The sequence below is a fragment of the Balaenoptera acutorostrata genome, chromosome 10, assembly GCF_949987535.1.
Source record: "Balaenoptera acutorostrata chromosome 10, mBalAcu1.1, whole genome shotgun sequence".
Taxonomy (NCBI): domain Eukaryota; kingdom Metazoa; phylum Chordata; class Mammalia; order Artiodactyla; family Balaenopteridae; genus Balaenoptera; species Balaenoptera acutorostrata.
In genome coordinates, this window is record NC_080073.1 from 81,638,708 (window position 1) to 81,659,252 (window position 20,545).

A 20,545-nucleotide genomic window follows, 5' to 3' on the forward strand; every position below is an offset into this window, starting at 1 on the left:
ACCCAACAGTTTGCCCTAAAGAGCCTCTTCCCAATATAAAAGGACAGGGTCAAAAGTAAGTTGACCCCGGACAGAATGTACAATTATTAGAAGAGAACTGTGCAGGAACAGCTGCTGGGACCCCACCGGTTCCGCATCAGGCTTCCAAGAGTCAGAATATGAATAATCAACTCAAGGGTGTTTTCTCCACCCCTCCTCACCCCCACCACCTCCCCCAGCCTTGTCCTCCTGTTTTGGGCAAGTCCTATTGCGTTTCCACAGGAAGAAGCATAGCCCTCCCTAGCAGCTGCAATAATTGTGTCCCTATTGTGATGAAGACCTCCTCCTGGCCACCCCCCTACAAGTGGCCATTGTCAGCGCGGAGTCAGTGATTACACGCTCCGCCTGATGCTTTGGGGGACCCAGCTGCCTAAGTGCTGACACACGAGCGTGCGGAAGGCCGGGGAGGGGGCCGGGCCGGTGAAGGTGGAGGCAAGAGGTGGGGGGAGCCCACGTCTGTGAGATGGGACTCTGACATACCAGACCTTTTGCATAAGTCAAGCCCAGAACAAATGAGGCTTTATCAGGCCCCAGTGATGAGGGGGTCTCATCTCCCTTTGAAGTGGAGCAGAGCATGGGGCCTAGCAGCTTTTCCTCCTTTGGACCAAGCAAACATCCTGCTTTTGATACGCTGCATGCTCATTATCTCTGCCCCATTTAATGATTTTTGATTGAAGGGTGGCGGCTGGGATGCCGAGAAGATCGTTAGAGAGGCTCCATCCAGCCAAGCCCGCAAGAAAGGCTTTCCTTGTGCCCGGGCGTAAATTCGGAATTTCTTAACAGTATGCGCTTGTTCTTAGAGGCAGATAAGGGCAGAGCGTGAAATTCTTAATTAAGCAATAAATAGAGAGTGGGGTGTCAGCAGATGTAGCCGGTAGCCATGGCAACGGGAATCACATGAGCAAGAGAGCTGAGACTAGATGTAGGCCTCGGGCCTGGGCCTGACTGACAGCTGAAGAATCCTACAAAGCTTGTAAACCAGATTAATTAGCTGACTAATTATTTCATAGCGTGAATGTAACTAAAAAATAAAAATAGTTCACCACGAACTAAAACATCCCTGGGAAAAAACCAACAGGGACAGAGGCAGTGGGAAACTGGCCGTGTAAGTCAGAGACAGGAGTGTTAGTGAATCCGATCACAGAGACTGAAAAATGGGCTCTCTGGATTTGACTCCAAGTTTGACAATATGAAGGAACGCTTGTTTTATAGTCAGACTCGTTCGCAAGCATGGTGTAGAAGTTGCAGTTCACCACTGCCGTTCATGATAGTTTATCACACCAAATATTGCCCCTCCGGGATCCTACCACAAACTGTAGCACACAAGGACTTCACTTGTGGTCTGTTTTGTAAGTGGCTCCTTGGGCAGAAGTCTAAGGGGCTTTAGAAAGGCTTTAGAACCAATCTCCTTAAGAAAAATTCTTAAATGAGCAAGGTTATCTTATTCTGTGGGTAACAATTGCTTAAGTGATATTAAGTTTCAATCAGGGGACCCATATATCATATACGTCATGTTATCACGAATCTGTTATCTTACAAAAGCTAGTCAAGGAAAGTAGAATGAGACTCTTTTAGACAAGTTATGACGGGTACATGGAATTCAAGGCACCTGAGATTGACCACCTTCCAGGAAAAAAAGAAACATTCTAGAGAAATAATCTACTGAGAAAATGTGTAATAAAATAACATGGCATGCTAATCACACTTGAAGATGTTTGGGTGTTTTGTACCACAATTCCAAGAGATCAGTAAGTATTCTTAACCTCGTTGTACAGATGCAGCCAAGGAGGCATGGAGAATTTATAATTCCATGCCCCAGGTAAAACAGCCAGCCAGCCACTGATTAAAACCCGAAGCCCTAAACTCTGGCCATGAGCTTTCCAAAGAAGCTGCATTCTGTAAAGACATTGCTGAACAAAGACAAAACTTGCCTTGGTAAAGAAGAGAAAGGCAAGAGTCAAGAAATATTATATGTGCGGGACTTTTTTCTTTGTCATGGGGACCAGTGAGAATTTTCTCCTGCACCACTGCCTGGCACCCCCCAACCTTGTTGGTCAGTGGCCCATGATTATTGAGTGGGCAGCACACTCTAGTGGAGAGAGTCACAGCCAGGAGCCAGAATGCCTGGGTTCTGCTCTCTGCCATTCTCGGCTGGGTCAAAGATGAGTCAGGCATCTTAAATCACACAGCAAGGAGCCAAATGGAGGAAATGAAGATAATTGTGATTTTTTTTAAAACTTCCCCTCTGGGGGGATGTGGTAGGGCTGCACACCAACAATACAAAAGACGGTCTACTTAGAAGTGGTCAAGGAATGAGTGAAAGCCAGCCAACTGTCAGCGGAGCAGGACTCCAGATGGAAGGCCAGCAGGGAAAGGAGCAGTGTCCCCCCAACCATGCCCACCCCCCAAAGCCTGACAGGAAACTCGGTGGACCTGGAGGAGGGTCAAGCAGTTTCCCTATAATAAAGTGAATCTTCTGTATACACAACCTCCCCATGGGATTTTTTTTTCATTCCAGGAATATGTCCACATAGACTGTGAGGGCTTCTCTTCTCAGATTAAATGTATTTTATGTAAATTATCCCAATCACAGAGACCTATATATAAAGCCCCATGGTCCAAAGAAGACAATTAAGTGAAAGTAACAAAGTAATCAACATGTAACTGTCACTCTCCTGCTTGGAGCCTTTGGAGGAGTCAGCCGCAGCTACATCACTGCCGTTGGGCTGTTGGTCTGCGGACACCATGGTAGCCTCCTCAACTTCCTAGTGGTGGTGCAGACTTTTCACAGAGGATATCCACAATCATGCCCAATGCACACAACCCAATATAGCTGCACGAGACACCACCATGGAAGACCAGTGTGAGCCTCGGCTCCGCCTGAAACCTCAAGTCCTCATTGTGACAGCCCAGGAATGGGAACAGGCCTGGCTCTCGCCACCTACCTACTCCATTCAGACAGAGGATGGCGGGAGCACAGATGACCATGAAAGCCGCTCCTTGGAGGACTAGGAATCCTCTCCAAGGAGTCAGGGTATCCAACTTTACTAAACATTCCAGCAACCCTCTGTGACTTCCTGTTCCTTGCCCAACTCATATTATTCAAAAGTGGAGATACCAAGGTATTCTGATACAAAGACTCTTTAATTAATAAAAGCCGTCTGCCTAATAAAAATGGTTTATACTGAAATATTCACCTAGGTCCTATATATGTACATATATAATACAGATGCACATCTACATAAAATATATATATATACTTATACAGATGTGCATTTATACCATATGTGTAAATATAGTATAATACTATAACTTGCTGTTAATTCAATAAATAATGTGGGGAAGAAAATCTTTAGCTGCATGACTTGATTTTGTTTTCTTTATGCCACAAATGTTCCTTTATCATGCTTGGTTTATGTGGCTGTTCAAATTAGTTTGCAGTTCATGAACAAATCTGATCCATGGACAAGACAGATTCCTCAGAAGCGTGCTAACTAATAACACAAGAGCAATTTGAAATTAAAATTTTGTTTCGGAATATACATCAAATGAATAGCCATAGTTAAAGTTAATGGCAACTATTTGCTCTTACTTAATGGCTGTATTTGACTCTAGTGGTAAAACAGTCTCAGGGATCTCTGTCCATCCTGATTTTTTATAGTTTTAGGTTGTATTTATGGATGAATCAAATCAGAAATAAAATTTGCATGGTACAATTCAGTGCAAATAAAATATAGAGCAATCCATTTGGCCAAGACTTTTTAAAAACCCGGGAAGCACCATCCTCTCCTCTCTGGTGCTATTAAAATGTAATCGCCCCATGGCTCAAGTGTAATCAGACCCAGTTGACAAATGGCTAGGCACAAGTGAGAGGGACAAAGAACTCAGGATGCCTACCAGCTCCCTAAACCCTTAAGGCCAAGCCTGGCTTGTGGCAGAGACTGGGACTTGCCATGCTTGACGTGGCCCTGATTTTGACTAGGATCTATTAAGACCAATTCATAACAAAATTGTCCTTCTAGAGACTCATTTTGTCAGATTCTCCTTCTTACAGACCACACTGAGCTAAGGTTGGTATAAGTGGACACCATGTGCTCAGAGTGACCAATGCTGAAATAATATGGAAAAGAAACATGAGATGAGCTCCAGGAAGTCAAAAGAATCTATGGCCCTGACCCACACATTGGGCTCCCGTGAAACATGCACAATAAGAAGGTAAGGAAATCCTTTTGGCCCCTGTTACTCTGCAATCACTGCAGGGTTTCTGGTTCTATAAAATGAGGCTCCTGGACCCTTCACCCTGATGCTGCCTCTGACACAAGACAAGACAGCCCATCCCCAAGTCCTCAGACAGCCTTCCATGCATCTCATTTTCCTGACCTCAGATTTCCTTCCAAGGCTTCTCACCTTCCACATTGACTACACTCTTCATCCTGCCTCTCTGTACCTTTGCTGCTCCCTGTATCGGTGATCACAACCAGCCATCCTGTCTTTACATGTGCAGTTGACTTTTCTACAAATACAACACGGCCTTAACATGAATGAAAAATACGAATAGCAGTCAAAGTTTATTAAGCACTTGCTCTGGTTTAGACCCTCTGCTAAAGAATTTTACATGTTATCCTTGATTTAATTTCCTATCCTTTAGATAGGTCCTTTTATTAACCCATTTTACAGATGAGGAGGCTGAGGCTTAGAAAGAATACCTGCACGATGTCCCACAGCTAGTAGGTGCCAGAGCTGGGATTCAAATGCAGGCAGTCTGATTCAGAGCCCAACCACTTAACCATAACACACAGCGGTCTCTTTCAGTTCCTCATCACTTCATAGCACCAGTGTTTGGTCTTCCAAAGGGAATCGTGGTTTCTGACTATGTGCTCAGCATGCTCATCCCATTATACTTACCCAGATAGGTGAGTTGTCTCAACTGGCTGTGGAAGAACCAGTCACAGCCTTGGTCCCGACCAGGTGATGGAAGAGACGGAAGGGACCGCCCCACTTGACTCCCGCACCTTATGAGGATGTCAGGGTAAGGCCACAGGTCTGTGTGCACCAGCAGCAGGTAATTCCCAGGAGCAAAGTTCTCAAATGTCGCTGAGTACTTGAAGTGAGAGAAAAAGTACAAAAGTGCTCATTGAGTGAGGAAGACTCTTCCCAGAAAAAGAGTTACAAAGAACTCAGATGGAGCGGTTTAGAAACAGGACTGTTCACACCGGCTACTTTTCTTGTGGGAAATGGGCTTACTTAAATCTACTCCATCATAAATTCATAACTAAAGCTACAAAATCATACAGTGTGAGGACAGAAAGCTGTAAGGTTCTTCTTGTTTAACAATCTCAATGAACAGAGGAGAAAACCAAAGTTCAGACAAGCGAAGTAACTTGTCCCAGGTCAAACAGCAAGAAGAGACAGAGACACATGTAGAATTCCTGTTCAGTTTTCCCCAAGACTCAAACAGGCAGGCAATGATAGGAGTGCCATCCATTTATGACAGTAACAGCTAACACGGTTGAGCATTGGCTCAGGTATCATTCATATCAAGGCATCCAACCCTTGAAAGACTCTGGGGATTGTTACTAGTATTGCCTCCATTTTATAGACGAAGACACTGAGGCAGGTGGAGGTTCAGTAACTCTCCCTACATCACAAAGCAGGAGAGCGCTGATCTGGGACAGAGACCCAGGTGTCCACCTCCAGAGTCACCATTCTACTGCCTTCACCTTCCCAGAATGTTCTCATGGGAACCTCAGGGGAAGGGGAGAGAGGTGCACATTCTTCCTGAGAGCCATGGTGAGGGGATCAAATGGATTCTGCTTTGAATTCTTCAGCTCTATAGCACACTTGTTTCCAGCTCCCTAAGACCTGCTCTTATGACCTTTAGGGAGAATGTGTGTGATGAGACGGGAAGAAAGAAATGTCTTAAAAGGAATAAGAGAAGCTTGAGGGAATCCACTGGACTGATTTTCTTCAGAAAATGCACCTATTTTCCTTATGGTTTTTCCTACCTTCCCTCCCCCTAACCATCTGACTCCTTCAACCCAATCCAAACGAAAGGCTAGTGCTTTTCGTTTTCATGTGCAAGTTAATCTTTGACCACAAGGTGGCAGTGTGCAATGTAAAAAAAATGCCTTGTGAAGCTATTCTCTCTCGGCTACAAACACTTCCCTGGGGTAAGTTGGTTCTTTTTTTTTTTTTTTAATTTATTTATTTTATTTATTTTTGGCTGTGTTGGGTCTTTGTTGCTGTGTGAGGGCTTTCTCTAGTGGCGGCGAGCCGGGGCTACTCTTCGTCGTGGTGCACGGGCTTCTCATTGCGGTGGCTTCTGTTGTTGCGGAGCACGGGCTCTAGGCGCTCAGGCTTCAGTAGTTGTAGCACATAGTCTCAGTAGTTGTGGCTCGTGGGCTCTGGAGCGCAGGCTCAGTAGTTGTGGTGCACGGGCTTAGCTGCTCCGCGGCACGTCGGATCTTCCCAGACCAAGGCTCGAACCCGTGTCTTCTGCATTGGCAGGCGGATTCTTAACCACTGCGCCACCAGGGAAGCCCCGGTAAGTTGGTTCTTAACCCATAATATATAAGACTACAATTCTCTAGGATGCTTAGAAGCTGTTTTTCATTGTATTAATAAAGTTAAAATTTCAGGCAGAACCATTCTGTGTTCAAGGTGAGGTTTAAAGAGATTCTAAAATTTTCAAGTTTAAAATATAAAACAATCATACCTCAAATTCAGGTTACATTCATCTGGTCAAAATGCTGCTGCAGTTTTCTTGATCAACACCAGAAGATGCTAATACCTGCAAACTATTGCATCACAGAAGGAAAGACGGGAAGCCCTGGGGAATGGAATCTACCATCAAGTGGATGCCGGGGGTTACCTGCAGAGAGCTGTTGGTCCAAGGGCTCTCAAATCGCAGTGAGTAGGTCTCTTGATCCAAGAGCAGCGCCATCCAGCCATAAGGGTTAGACAGTGTGTCATGCACATAACTGACAGTGGTTGTCTTATTTCTGCTGTCCGTTATGGTTAAATCATAAGAAACATTTGGGGCATTGGCTCTAGAGTGATTTAAAAAGAAAAAAAAGTGGGTGGTAAGTTTTTTGTCCATCCTGGATCTAAGGCACTCCTCTCCCATCAGCTATAATTCATCTATTTTCTCCATGTACGTCTCTCGTCCCAGTGTCTATAGAGGTTTTAGCGGTCATGGTGTGTGTCAAAAAGCCCAGTGGGAAGGTGTCACTGGACCATTTGTGCATCACACTGACCTGTAACACTCAGATCTTAGGCTACTAATCAATGCCATCTTAATGAGTTCATATAGGCCAGGACTATATACTATTATTTTAACACAGAAATGTCCAAGGTCAAAATATTGCCATAGCCCGGGTTTATCAGCAGCAGAAAGCGTATTACACAGTTACTAGTTATCCCTCTGGGGAGCAGTGGCTGAAGCCCAGAACCTCAGAGCCTACCTAGAACGGCCCAGCAGGAACAGCCGCAGTAAGCTTCCCCGGAACGAAGAGGGCCCTGGGTCCTCTCCTGTGAGCTTACGCGATGCCCAGGGCTCACTCAGTGCCGGTGGGTTTGCGTTTTTGCTTGTTAACAAGGAATGTGACATCCTGAAGTTAGAGACATTTTCTCTTTTATGGTATCCTGCCCCGTGGCACTGGGCCCTGCACATTATGGGCACTCAAATCATGTTTGTTACACAAACAAAGCCTGCATGGAGGAGCTCTTCCCAAAAGCGATGCCAACTTCCCAATTTACAGAAAGGGTTTCTAGAAGAACAGCATTTTACCAAGTGAGGAAGCTGAGACAGAGTATGGTAAAAGTAATATGTGAACATCACAGGTAGAGCTAGAAAGTTTTAAATTTCTACAAAGTATTCTATGCAGCCCATTCCAGAAAGTGATTTTTAAGACTTCACTAGAAGATAAATAGATTTTGCCACCTGCTTAGACCTTAAAAGAAAAAGTGGACAGAAAAAAAATAAAGCAAAAGCTAAAAAAAAATCAACACCCATTACGACCGTCCTTGCCCCTCTGGTTTAGTTTTGATGAGAATCTTTAACTGTGGCATGTTGCTACAGGCAGATAATTAAATTCTCAAAGTAAAGGGAAATGAGACAAAGGAGGATGTTGGGGTTTTCAAAGTGAGGGGTGATGTGAGCACATCGAAAGCCAATTTACAATCTAGTGGCATATTATAGAGAGGAGACTGGTTTTAGTGTTAAATGCTTGGGCACCATTGTCAAATGGGTGTAAATTGGAAATCTATATCTGCGTGCACTAAGTGTATGAATTTGGGGGACTCACTGACCCTCTTTAAGCTTTAATTTCCTTTTTTATTTTTAATGGAGACAACAACAGTATGTATCTCCTATAGCAACTGTGAAACTTAAAGTGATAATCTATGTGAAGTATTCAGTAACCATCACTAAGCCCAATAAGTCTACCTATAGCTCATTTAAGAAAGAACCTCAGATGTGCCTGGTTTGCCACTCTGTCTACTTATTTTACTGTCTAGAGTCTATCCAGGATATTTGGTCATTTAAAAACACACTCAAAACCTTTCATGGTACAGAGCTTTAGCCCTGGCAATGTAGCACTTGATACATATTTCTTGTAAGATTAAATGCATTTGTTTCATCCGTTAATAAGTAAAATGAAAGGGATAAAGAATGCTCAGGGCATTTGGAATAAAAGAACTACTCTTACCCAGATGTCCCTAAGTAGCATTCACCGAACCTTTAGAAATCTTGGGGTGGGAGGGCTTCTTCCTCTCTTTGGGCCTGGGATATGGAGGGCTTTTTTTGCATGTATATCAAGATTTAAATCGGAACTTAAGTAAATCCTGGACTCACATTCTTAGAATCAGAGTGGATATGAAGGTCATCTGTTCTAACATCCAATCTACTGTGGAAATTCCCTCCATATTTTATCTTGTTCCTTCTTCCAGCTTTGGGGAGTTCACATCCTCAAATTCCTCCTCCATTTATGAAATTTATTTGTAAATTTTATTTTTAGACAAGCTTGAGAAAGCTTAATTTTCTCCCTTGTATTTTCTAGCCCTTTCTCCTCAATCGCTATGGCTTTCTCTTACCCTGACTGAAACCATGAGTCCCAGGGTCCCAGGAGATCAGCCAGCACAATTTGGTCCAACTAAGATATTTACTAAGTGAAGATAGGTTACTGTGAAATAAATGTAAAACAAATGTGATAAGAAGAGATAAGCTGAAATACCAAAGAGGCAAATGAGTTAGCCGCAGCAAGTACCGAGGTCAATACATCAGGTGGGATTCCCCACGGTCCAGAAAATGATTCCGAGAATTTCAGGTTCTGAAAGAGCAGCCCTTCAGCTTTCACAGAGACATATGGGCTCTGGAAAATGAATCACAAGACTGAATTCCAAGAAAGACTCACTGATAAATCAGAATTTCCATTTAATAATTCGCAGTGAGAAATAAAACTGCCTTTCACATAGTGGGTATTCAACAAATGTTTGTTGAATGAATGAATAAATGAGTGTTAAATGGACTAGAACACTCTAACTGGCTACTGAGTGATGTTTGGTCCCAGGGAAGTCTACCCAGAAGACCACATGAGTGTCAGGAGATTTCTTGTAAACTTACTCATCAAAGGAGATAAGCAATTGATCGTAAGTTATCAGATCCTGATACAGTCAACCCCATTATCAATAAGATATTCACCAAAAGGACTTATACATTTAAGTTTAGTGGTCAGAAAACCTCTCCTGGACATATACAAGCAATCTGCCTAACAGTGGGCCCTGGTTTAGGAAAATGCTAAGATTTCCTTATGAACTTAGATTTCTTCTATCCTAGTTGAGTGCTCTCAATTAAACCACTTTTACATTAGGGTTTTGGAGGGTTTTTTTTAACTATAGACCAAAAGAATTCTATTTGTTCAAATGCATCCATCTGTTTACATCTAATTACTCCAACCTGTATTTTGTCACTTACTTTGCCTGACCAGCCTATATTTTATCACTCTTTTCTTAAGAGATAATGCATATTTCCAGAAATTCTTCTTCATTCCAGCAATATGGCCCCAAGAATTCCCCCTGGTCACTTGGACTAGACTTAATTATTTCTCAGATTTCTATCAACATCACATTTATAAGTCAGTTTTAAGATCTAATTTCTCCTGATTCTGTTTCTATAGATTGTAATTTCACTTACTGAAGGAGCCATTTTTCAGGCCATACTCCCCAGTTTCAGAAGGCCCTTATAAACATGACCCTGTTTTCAAATACTGTAAAACCACTAAATGCTAACATTAATTCAGTTCTATTCGTCTTCGGGACTTTTGCCCCTTCTTTTTGATGCCCTTCTTCCAACAGCATCCAGTAATCTGATGCTAACCCCTTGGTCAACCAGAGACCCAACCATAGCACAGTGTGATCCTAAATCATCCTTTCCTCTACCTTCCTCATTCACTGCCCGATCCTATCAAGCCGCCCCATCCATCTCAACCAAGGTTCATGTGGGATGCAATTTCACAGGCACTCGAGGGCAGCATGAGCTTTCTTTAGGGAAATACAGGTAGAGAAGGAGGTTATCAAATATTCCTTTATCACAATCGGTAGTGGAAAGGATCATATTGTGCATTCTGAAAAGCAAATCAAAATGTGAAAGACCCATCTCCCAGTAGGCAAGATGCCTTTTGTTGACCATCACCCCAAGGGCCAAAAATTCTAGGTCAAATCAGCTCCCATCCTTCTAGGCCAAATGCCAGCAGTGACAGTGGTGGGCTCTTCTAAAAAGCACCCAAAGAACATAAAGAGTAGAAGAATACCATGAAGAGAATTTACCAACCATAATTACTACAATTTTCGTTTGCCCTAAATAGCCACTAATTTCCCCGTGCCGTAAATAGCCACCAATCTCCCTCTCTTTACTGTTAATGAAGCAAAGGAGCACACAAGTATTTCTAATTTGGAGGAGCCAAGGAAGTCTGCATGGGCCATTAGCAGCAGAAAGCTTCATTACTAGGGGAAGAAGTCTCTCCCTGAACTTCTCATGGCTTTATGTGCAAGAAATCAGGAGGCAACCAGTCCATTTGAAATGTTAACCCTTACCTCCGAGTGAGCAATGGCTCCTGTACACAATCAAAAAGACAAGAGGACTACAAGCCTTTCCTTTTCTATGAGGTAGCTTCATTTTTTTTAATCACCAAGCCTGTTTTTAATTAAGGGACATTTTCCTTTAGAAATATAGCAGTATCACTTGATAAAACTTCCCAACCTAAGTACCAATTTACAATATTAGTTGCATCAACAGTTATGTAATTTAGTGCCCAGATACTGTGCAGAACTGTTGAGTGCCTACTGCCCACAGAGGATTTGTTAGGCAATCAACAATACCAGTGAGAACAAATATTAACTCCCTGGTTTGTGTTTACCATTAGCTTACTTTTCCTGAGGGTCCATATCTCTGGGTATTAAGACAAACACTGCACTGAGCTCTAAATGCTCTAGATTCGGAGCAATTGTGAAATAAACCCTTTATAATTACACATCTCCTAAGCCAGACACATCATAAAAACTAGCCCCAAATGGTTCTGTCAGCATTGCCTGGATATTCATGCTTGCTGCTGTTACTCTCATCTTTTACTGCACAAAGAGGACAAAATCAAAATGTTGAGCACAGCCGACAAATTTTTGTGGCACGACTTTTCTTGAGCATCCTTTAAAAATACACTGGGCTTATAAGAAGTCCTTGTCAGAAGCTCACCACTGTCCTTTGTTTTGGAGAGTCTTATTTTTGCATAAGTAGCCCATCCTATACAGGTTGCTAACTGTGTATTCCCCTTGCCCCTATGGCTACTGGTGTAAAGAAACCGCACCTCCCCATTGGTGAGCAATAATAATAAACAAAATTTTTTTTAATGAAAAAAAATGTCCTGTCCGAGACCCACTATTCTATCTGCTGATCTGCCATCACCCAGTGATAATTGACATGTATCAGTAAGGGGTTTCCTGTATATACTACCCTTATTGATTGAGAAACAAATATTTCTCCTTCTGAGTAAGAAACCTAAGAGAAAAGAAACCCTAACCCTCAGACTTTCTTCCAAACTTTTAACAATTCTTAAATTCACGTAAAATATAGAAATGATAGGCAGAGAGGCAAGCCGTATGAATCCTTGCGTTTCTGGCAGGTACACCCCACATCACTCCTCCACGACTTTGCAGATATATATTTCTGTTTATCTTTTTTCAGAGTTAGCTAAAGCAATAATAATTGATTGTAGAAAAGTCCCAAAATCAACCTAGCACCTCCCCAAAGGTAGTGTCTAAAGTTTTTGCGACACACTTGGGATAATAATTCTTGCTTATTATACCTTAATCCTTGAAGAGAAGCAATAGATGTCTATTGTCTATCTGTCTATCCTTCACATACTATTGCATCTCTTTCTTGATCTGTGGAATGCAGCTGGAATGGCTATCTCAGAACATGAAAACACTACCCTTGGAGCTACACAACTCCAAGGTAGACAACTACTTGTCAGGAATATTGAAAAACAATTTTATGCACCTAGTAGGGAGTTAGACTATAAAGCCTACCTCTCTTTTATATATATGCACACCTGGTGCTGGTGGGGCTGACAGACTCCCCCTCATGAGCTCACCATCAGCCCCTCTTCCCAACTCCGTATTCAGTGATATCAGGACAGATCGTGTGAGAGTATTTTCACCACGAAATTAAGCAAATGCTACAAATCAGGGTCTTTATTCTAGAAAGCTAGTTGTAAAACAGGTACCAGCACACCCCTGGACCCCTTTATTATTCATGAAATTTAACAACCATGGAGTATTGTTGATGATATTCCTCAGTTTGAGCTCCATTTCGATGTTTAGATCTTTTTCTATTTTACTGCTGTAACCTCTGCTGCCGAGAGCGGATAAAACTTCTTGTAATTTTCCTGTCACACATGTGTTTTTTTGGGGAACTGAAAAGATACCATTAGTGATGCTATGCCTATTTATCCCTAGGAAGGAGCGTTAGGTGATTATTAAAGGAAAAGCTAGGCCACAATTTCCATTTCAACTCTTCTCTACTTTTGCATTCATAGAGGCAGGGGGTGCCTTGTACTCTGAACACAGACACATTAAGAGCAGTTCCATAGGTAAACACTGAATGCAAGCACTACAGGGAAGGATATTAAGCAGGATCTAAGAATCAAGGTGATCAACAGCAACATTAACCTTTTCTTTTCTAGGAGAAATAGGAAGAAAGAAACAGAAGCTTTGGGGCACAATGAATCATAAACTGTGTCCTGAAAGACTCCAGATTCCACGACTTTCTGGGATATTTCGTTGGATAAGTGCAGTGTCATGTGGCTATTGGAAAGTGTTCCTTATTTTTCAAGAATTGGATTAAGTTTCATTTGAGCAAACTTAATTCCCTTGCCAGGCATTTGCTTCTCAGAAACGTAATCATCTATAATATTTTATTCTATTAGTAGTAAGTTTATATGTTGTTCTGTCAATCATAAATGTAGAGACTTTTTTTTTAAAACTTCATTATTGGAGTATAGTTGCTTTATAATGTTGTGTTAGTTTCTGCTGTATAACAAAGTGAATCAGCTATATGTATACATATATCCCCATATCCCCTCCCTCTTGCGCCTCCCTCCCACCCTTCCTATCCCACCCCTCTGGGTGGTTACAAAGCACGGAGCTGATCTCCCTGTGCTATGCGGCTGCTTCCCACTAGCTATCTATTTTACATTTGGTAGTGTATATATGTCCATGCTACTCTCTCACTTCGTCTCAGCTTACCCTTCCCCCTTCCCGTGCCCTCAAGTCCATTCTCTACGTCTGCGTCTTTATTCCTGTCCTGCCCCTAGGTTCATCAGACCATTCATAAATGTAGAGACTTTTAAAAGACAACATTTACTGAGCACTTACTACCTGCCAGACAATGACCCTGTGAGTTAAGTACCATTTGGCTCATTTTACTGATAAGAGAACTGAAGCAGAAAGAGGTGAAGTAACTTGTCCAGGAACATACCTAGGAAGTGGCGGAGGGAGGGTGGGCTATGATTTATGCCCACAAATGATTCTTAATTACCTCTCTATTCTTCAGCCTTTGAAAAATAATTTCAAACATATGCATATATCTTGACTTTCTTTTATGTGCTTCCTGTTAAAACTCAGAAGGACTGGTTGGCCAACCTACAACATCTTGTAAACTCTTTTAACTTCCCCCACATTCAATTCAGTACATAATTGGAAGACAGATCAAGGCTTGATTTCTGTGGGGAATAAGTAAGAAGATGAGTCAAGGATGACTCCCATCTCTGGCTTAGATAACTGAATCATTTGTCTGAACACCCAGAGATTCTGAACACCGAGGGAGGAATAGGTCCAAGGAATAAAGACCATAAGTTCAGTTTTGACAAGTTGAGTCTGAGATGGCTGTTGAATACTCCAGTGGAAATACTGAATGCGTAGCTGCTCAGCGGAAATATAATACAAGCCATAAATGCAGGCCGCAGATAGAATCTTAAGTTTTATTGTAGCCACATTGAAATATTTAAAAGAAACAGGTCAAATTAATTTTAATAATATATTTAACCCAATATATTCAAAACTTATCATTTCAACGTAAGCAATATAAACAAATTGCTGAGCTCTCTTACATTCTTTTTTTCATACAAAGTCTTAGAAACAAGGCGTATAGTTCACACTTATGGCACATCTCCATTTGCACGAGTCACATTTCACGTGTTCAGTAGCCACCTGTGGCGAGTGACTTCAATACTGGGCAGGGCAGATTCTAAGGGCAGTTGGATAAATGGATCTGGAATCCAATAAAGCAATGTAGACTGGAGGGACAAAAATCTAGAATCATCAGTGACTGTTAACTGAGGCTGTGGAATAATCCAGATCACTTGGGAAGAGCATGACGTGAGAGGAAAGCTTCTCACAGAACCCTAAGGAACACTAGCATTTAAGGGGCAGGGAGAAGAACTTACAAAGGAGGTCTAGAAGGAGCACACAGAAATCTACTGGTGAGATGATCCTTGTTCCAGGTAATTTATCTCTATACATAAGAAATGTGGGGGGGCTTCCCTGGTGGCGCAGTGGTTGAGAGTCTGCCTGCTAATGCAGGGGACACGGGTTCGAGCCCTGGCCTGGGAAGATCCCACATGCCGCGGAGCAACTGGGCCCGTGAGCCACAACTACTGAGCCTGCGCGTCTGGAGCCTGTGCTCCGCAACGAGAGAGGCCACGACGGTGAGAGGCCCGCGCATCGCGATGAAGAGTGGCCCCCGTTTGCCACAACTGGAGAAAGCCCTCGCACAGAAACGAAGACCCAACACAGCCAAAAATCAACCAATCAATCAATCAATCAAACATACGCATCTGATTCAAGATCCTCATTAAAAAAAAAAAAAAAAAAGAAATGTGGGATCAGTAAATCCAGGAACTATGTGAGGCATGTTGTCATTATGAGGCCTCTATAGGAAATGTTCCTGACATTTTTCTGAAATGAGGTCCTGACTTACACTGATAGGGCTAATGCTTTCCAGTCTTATCAGGAAGGATGGGGTTGGGAGAATGAGATTGGAAGCCAGGAAAGGAACGCTATGCTGAGTACCTGTGGCCCCTAAAGAAAGCACGTTTTTAGAACTGGCAAGTGAGAGAGAACTCACCCAAACCAAGCATGTCATCATTTTAACAAAACAGAAACTAGACTCTGCCTTGTAGAGGGTGGGAATCTTTCCTTCACCTAAATATTAAACATTATTACCAACTTCAAACATTTTTAAGCCTCAGTCAACCCAACTGCAAGGTCAAGTCAGAGGAAGCTACAAAACCGGAAATGTCACAATGTAAGCACCCATCACTCTTGGAAAAGGTAGTGAGGGAAGGTCGCCAATGTCAAACAAGGAACTTATAGTGAACATGAACCAGAAGGGGCCTCCAAGGAAGAGATCACACTCCAAGCACTCGGTTGCTGGTTAGGGGGCAGAGGTGCCCCGTTAAACAGCTGTGCAGCCCTCACGCCTTGCCCTCTGGGGACCTGGGCTGAGGGAGGCAGGAGGAGGCTAAGAGTTGAAAGGGAAGAGGGCAGGGTCCTTGTGCCACATCAGATCTCCATCAACACGCAACCCCAAAAGATGGGGACCGTGAGAGCTTTGTAAATCAACTCTTAGGGTGCGTGCTCCAGGGCAAATAGCACAACAAATTAAACCTTTCTCCATGAAATGCAGCAAAGTTTGTATCTACGCAGAATTCAAATTGCTCATTAGCTCTGACATGTTCCTAATGAAATGCTCTGGGACAGAGATCAAGTCACTGAACACAAATAGCTGAGGATAGAATCCTGGAAAGCTCAAGTTAGAAAGACCTTAGGGCAGTGCTTCTACAACTTGAATATAAATCCCCTGTGGGTCCTGACTCAGAACGTCTGCAGTGAGTCTGAGATTCCCCAGTCTAATCCCAGGTCACACGGATGCACTCTGACTAGCAAGGCCTTCGAGATCATCTAACCCAACCTCCTTACCCTAGAGATGAGGACACGAAGGCTAAGAGACTCATAATTGGGAGTGTGCTAAGACTCCCCTGGGGCGAATTTGGGGTCATTGAGCACTTGTCCACAGACCTGTGAATCAACCTGAAAATGTTTAAAATAGAAGCCTAGGGAGTAGGGTGACCAACCATCCTGGTTTTCTCAAGACTGAAGGGGTTTCTGGGACACGAGGTTTTCTATTTTAAAACCAAGAAAATTACAAACAAACCAAGGCAAGTTTTTCACCCTAGTAGGAGTCTTTTGAATCTACTTAGAATACAGTATCAGGATTATTATCTTTTTGACCTTGTCAGTCCCTGAGTGCTGGGATCATGACCTGCTGCCTAGGTAAGCACCTAATTATCCTGTCCTAAAGATCTCCAAGAGCAGATGTTCAGAAGGATTACACCTGCGGAGCCTTCTAATGCCACTAAATGCCTCTCTAAGACACAGTCTCCCAGTAGGTCTCCAAGTAAGGCATAAAAAAGGAATATCGGGGCTTCCCTGGTGGCGCAGTGGTTGAGAATCAGCCTGCCAATGCAGGGGACACGGGTTCGAGCCCTGGTCTGGGAAGATCCCACATGCCGCGGAGCAACTGGGCCCGTGAGCCACAACTACTGAGCCTGCGTGTCTGGAGCCCGTGCTCCACAACAAGAGAGGCCACGACAGTGAGAGGCCCGCGCACCGCAATGAAGAGTGGCCCCTGCTCGCCGCAACTAGAGAAAGCCCTCGCACAGAAACGAAGACCCAACACAGCCAAAAATAAATAATAAAATAAATAAATAAATAAATAAATAAAGGAATATCAACAACACAGAGAAATCAATATCATGCAAGCACATAATGTTCTTTTTAACTACATAAATCTATTTTAATTTTCCTCATTTGGAAAAAACGCATATAAGAAATAAATCACTAACTTTAATAAAGCTCAAAATGCTCATTAAAAACATCTTTGTTAAAATCACTAAAATGATAAAAATCAGGAGGCATTCCTAAGAATGAAAAGGAAAGGCATGCTCTGCATAATCAAAATGATTAGAAATGAAAATATATCCCTCCACATTGTTATTTTACTCACTGGAATTGGGTCCATTAACATCAGATAGAATGATAAACAGTTTGGAAAGCAAAAGTGGAGCATTTTCAGATGATTCAATGCTAGCAGGGTATTATATTACTAAGGTGTCTAAAACAGAAAGTCAAGATACTGATGCCATATGCATTCAGAATGCAGACTTAGTGCAATCCTGACCATATAGGCTCACCCTCTGGAGTTTACCTGTTTAAATAAGATGCCAGCGTGATCTGACTGAAGCACTTGACTTAATATTCATGCAGTTAGGACACAAAACAAAAGGAAAAAAGTGTGGCTAAATATATATAATGCATTTGAAATAGGTAAAAGATAGAACCCTAGACACTCAGCAATCTTTACCTGGAAATTAAAGAGGGCAGAAGCAATCCTATTATGCATTATAAACAGCCCAGCTGCTGACTTAATGGTAGTTTGAGTAGCATAACCAAGGAGTCCTTGCTCCAATATTAATAGGAAATGTATTGTACAAATCCAATAGGTCATGAAATTAACAAGGAAAATGAACTGGGGTGAAGCAACTTTGCAAGTAATAGGGAGGCATCAGCAATTGCTTCCCTGGAGCATACTGAACACTTAAAAAGAGCTCATGGGGCGTAGGTGTACATAAATGAGAATGGACATTACTGGAATTTTTAATAATCCTCTTAATTTAAATATATTTCAAATTCTCTGTTGGTTGCAAGTCTTTTCAAGAGGAAGCTATTAGCTCAAAATGCCAATAAGAGGTCAAGGGCTATGAGACCTGGTCCATTGTTATTGAAAGTTAGCTGCCATTTGAATAAGTCTAAAACTACTGTAAACTTATGATCTGACAGCTGTCAAAATTATCCCCACGTCACTTTTGTAGAACTAAATACTTCCAAAAGATTCCGGAAAACAATTTCGCTTCTACGAATATCAACAGCATGAATGATATATGCATGTGCACTGACAAGCCAAAATGTAGAGTTAATTCAACTTACAAACCAATAGACATACGATGAAAGAGAACATTTTCCTCACAGACACTTCCATGGACAAGCTGACTGAAGCTGGCCTTGACCAAACAAGAAGCTGGAAGGGTTTCCATAGAAGCAAGAACGTGACTTCTATTTTTCCCAGACAGAGACCCATCCAAGTCTTCCAAAATTGCTGCATGAGGAAATGGAAATGCTACCAAGTTTGGAGAGTTTGTAAACTTCAACTGGCTGGTCTTGACAGTAAATCCACCTATAAATTGGAAGAAAGACTGTGATGCAATGACACCAAAGAATATGATCACAAATGGCAACTGAAGTCACTGGGATATTTTCAGTATTTTAAATTGCATATTTATACAGTTTTACAATCCACTCATTTATTCAAGAAAAAAAAAAAATCCTAGGTGTTGACTATATGCCAGGCTCTGTGCTATGTACTGGAGAGAGAGGGAAACAAGAACAGTAGTGGCATTGCTCTCATGCAGCCTGTATTCTAGGGCAATGATTCTCAACCAGGGGTGGTTTGCCCTCCAGGGGACATTTGGCACCATTTGCAATCATTTTTGGCTATCACAACTGGGTGGATGGCAGTGCTACGAGAATCTGGTGGGTAGAGGCAAGGATGAGGCTAAACATTCTATAATGCACAGGACAGTCCCCACAACAAAAAGTTATCCAGGGACTTCCCTGGTGGTCCAGTGGTTAAGACTCCGTGCTTCCACTGCAGGGGGCGCGGGTTCCATCCCTGGTCCGGGAACTAAGATCCCCCCATGCTGCTCTGTGCAGCCAAAAAAAAAAGTTATCCAACCCCAAATGCCATAGTGCCAAGGGTGAGAAATTGTGGTCTAGTGGGAAATGATGACACAGAACATTAATTGACTGATTATTAAATGCTAAAAGTGCTGTGGATTAGTCTCTCCATCTTTCTGCTCTAGTTCTTCTACGGCAAACCTAACCCCACTTTTTATGAGATTTATACTTTAAACATTTACCCTCAAAAGCAATATTCAATCAATCATGTGGGTAAATAGTAATAGTAACACATTTTTCAAATATTAGCTCTAGGGCTACACTTCTTAGCAGGGTTTCCTTCATACCACCTCCATGTGATTCATTGTGATTCTGCTGCCAGGCCAGTTGCCCAGGAAGAAATGATGGCAGTGGTCTTCTAATACTCACCTTCCTGTCATTAAAATCTAAAAATTCAGTACACATCTCTTAGTATATATGTTACCATATTACTGTATTATATACCTTATAAAATACACAAAAAAAGGAAAATTTTAAAATAAAATATTGATACAAAGAGAGGCCCTAATGCTTTCATTCTCATCCCAGTAGAGTCCATGTACTGAATGGTCACACATTCAAGATGCCACGATTCCACCTCTGGCAACTTCTGTAGTTCATCTAATACCACAAGCAGTTCTACAATTCAGTTATATTGGATTTCTTTGCAATTCCCCAATCATAACTTGCTCTTTGGAATTTTTTTTGCATATGCTGTTTCTAATACGTAGAAACTTTTCTCTGCCTATTCCTCCTTGCAAACTTCTCTTCACCTTTCTAAATCCTTCTCAAGGCACTCTATGATGAAATCTTACCTGACCCCTTTCCTTGCTCCCCTCACTGACCTTGCTCAATCCTCTAGTACTGGACTCATCACACTATTACAATCACTGGCTTAGACATTTATTTTTGTGCCTAGATGGAGAGATGCTGGAAGACAAGAACTATGTGTTTTTCATCTCTGTACTGCCCAGTTCCTTAAACAGAACCTGGACTAGACAATTTTTAAACAAATGAAAGAGATGGCTTCGCCAAGACCATCCAGTGAGAAGGGATTAGAGCTCATAAGGAGCAGTGTGCTTTTTTTTCAGTGTCTTATGAATGATATGAAACAGTGAAGCTA

General features: G+C 42.2%; 1 protein-coding gene across 7 annotated transcripts in view; it reads right to left on the bottom strand.

The window, feature by feature from the left end:
• PKHD1 (PKHD1 ciliary IPT domain containing fibrocystin/polyductin) overlaps positions 1-20,545 on the bottom strand; it is a 456,842-nt gene that overhangs the window by 224,954 nt on the left and 211,343 nt on the right. For all 7 annotated transcript variants that reach the window (XM_057555319.1, XM_057555317.1, XM_057555318.1 and 4 more), the window contains exons 48-50: positions 18,637-18,883; positions 6,911-7,088; positions 4,945-5,140 (exon numbers count right to left, since the gene is read on the bottom strand). In XM_057555319.1, coding sequence (XP_057411302.1) covers positions 4,945-5,140; positions 6,911-7,088; positions 18,637-18,883 — 621 coding nt within the window. The remainder of the gene's footprint in view (positions 1-4,944; positions 5,141-6,910; positions 7,089-18,636; positions 18,884-20,545) is intronic.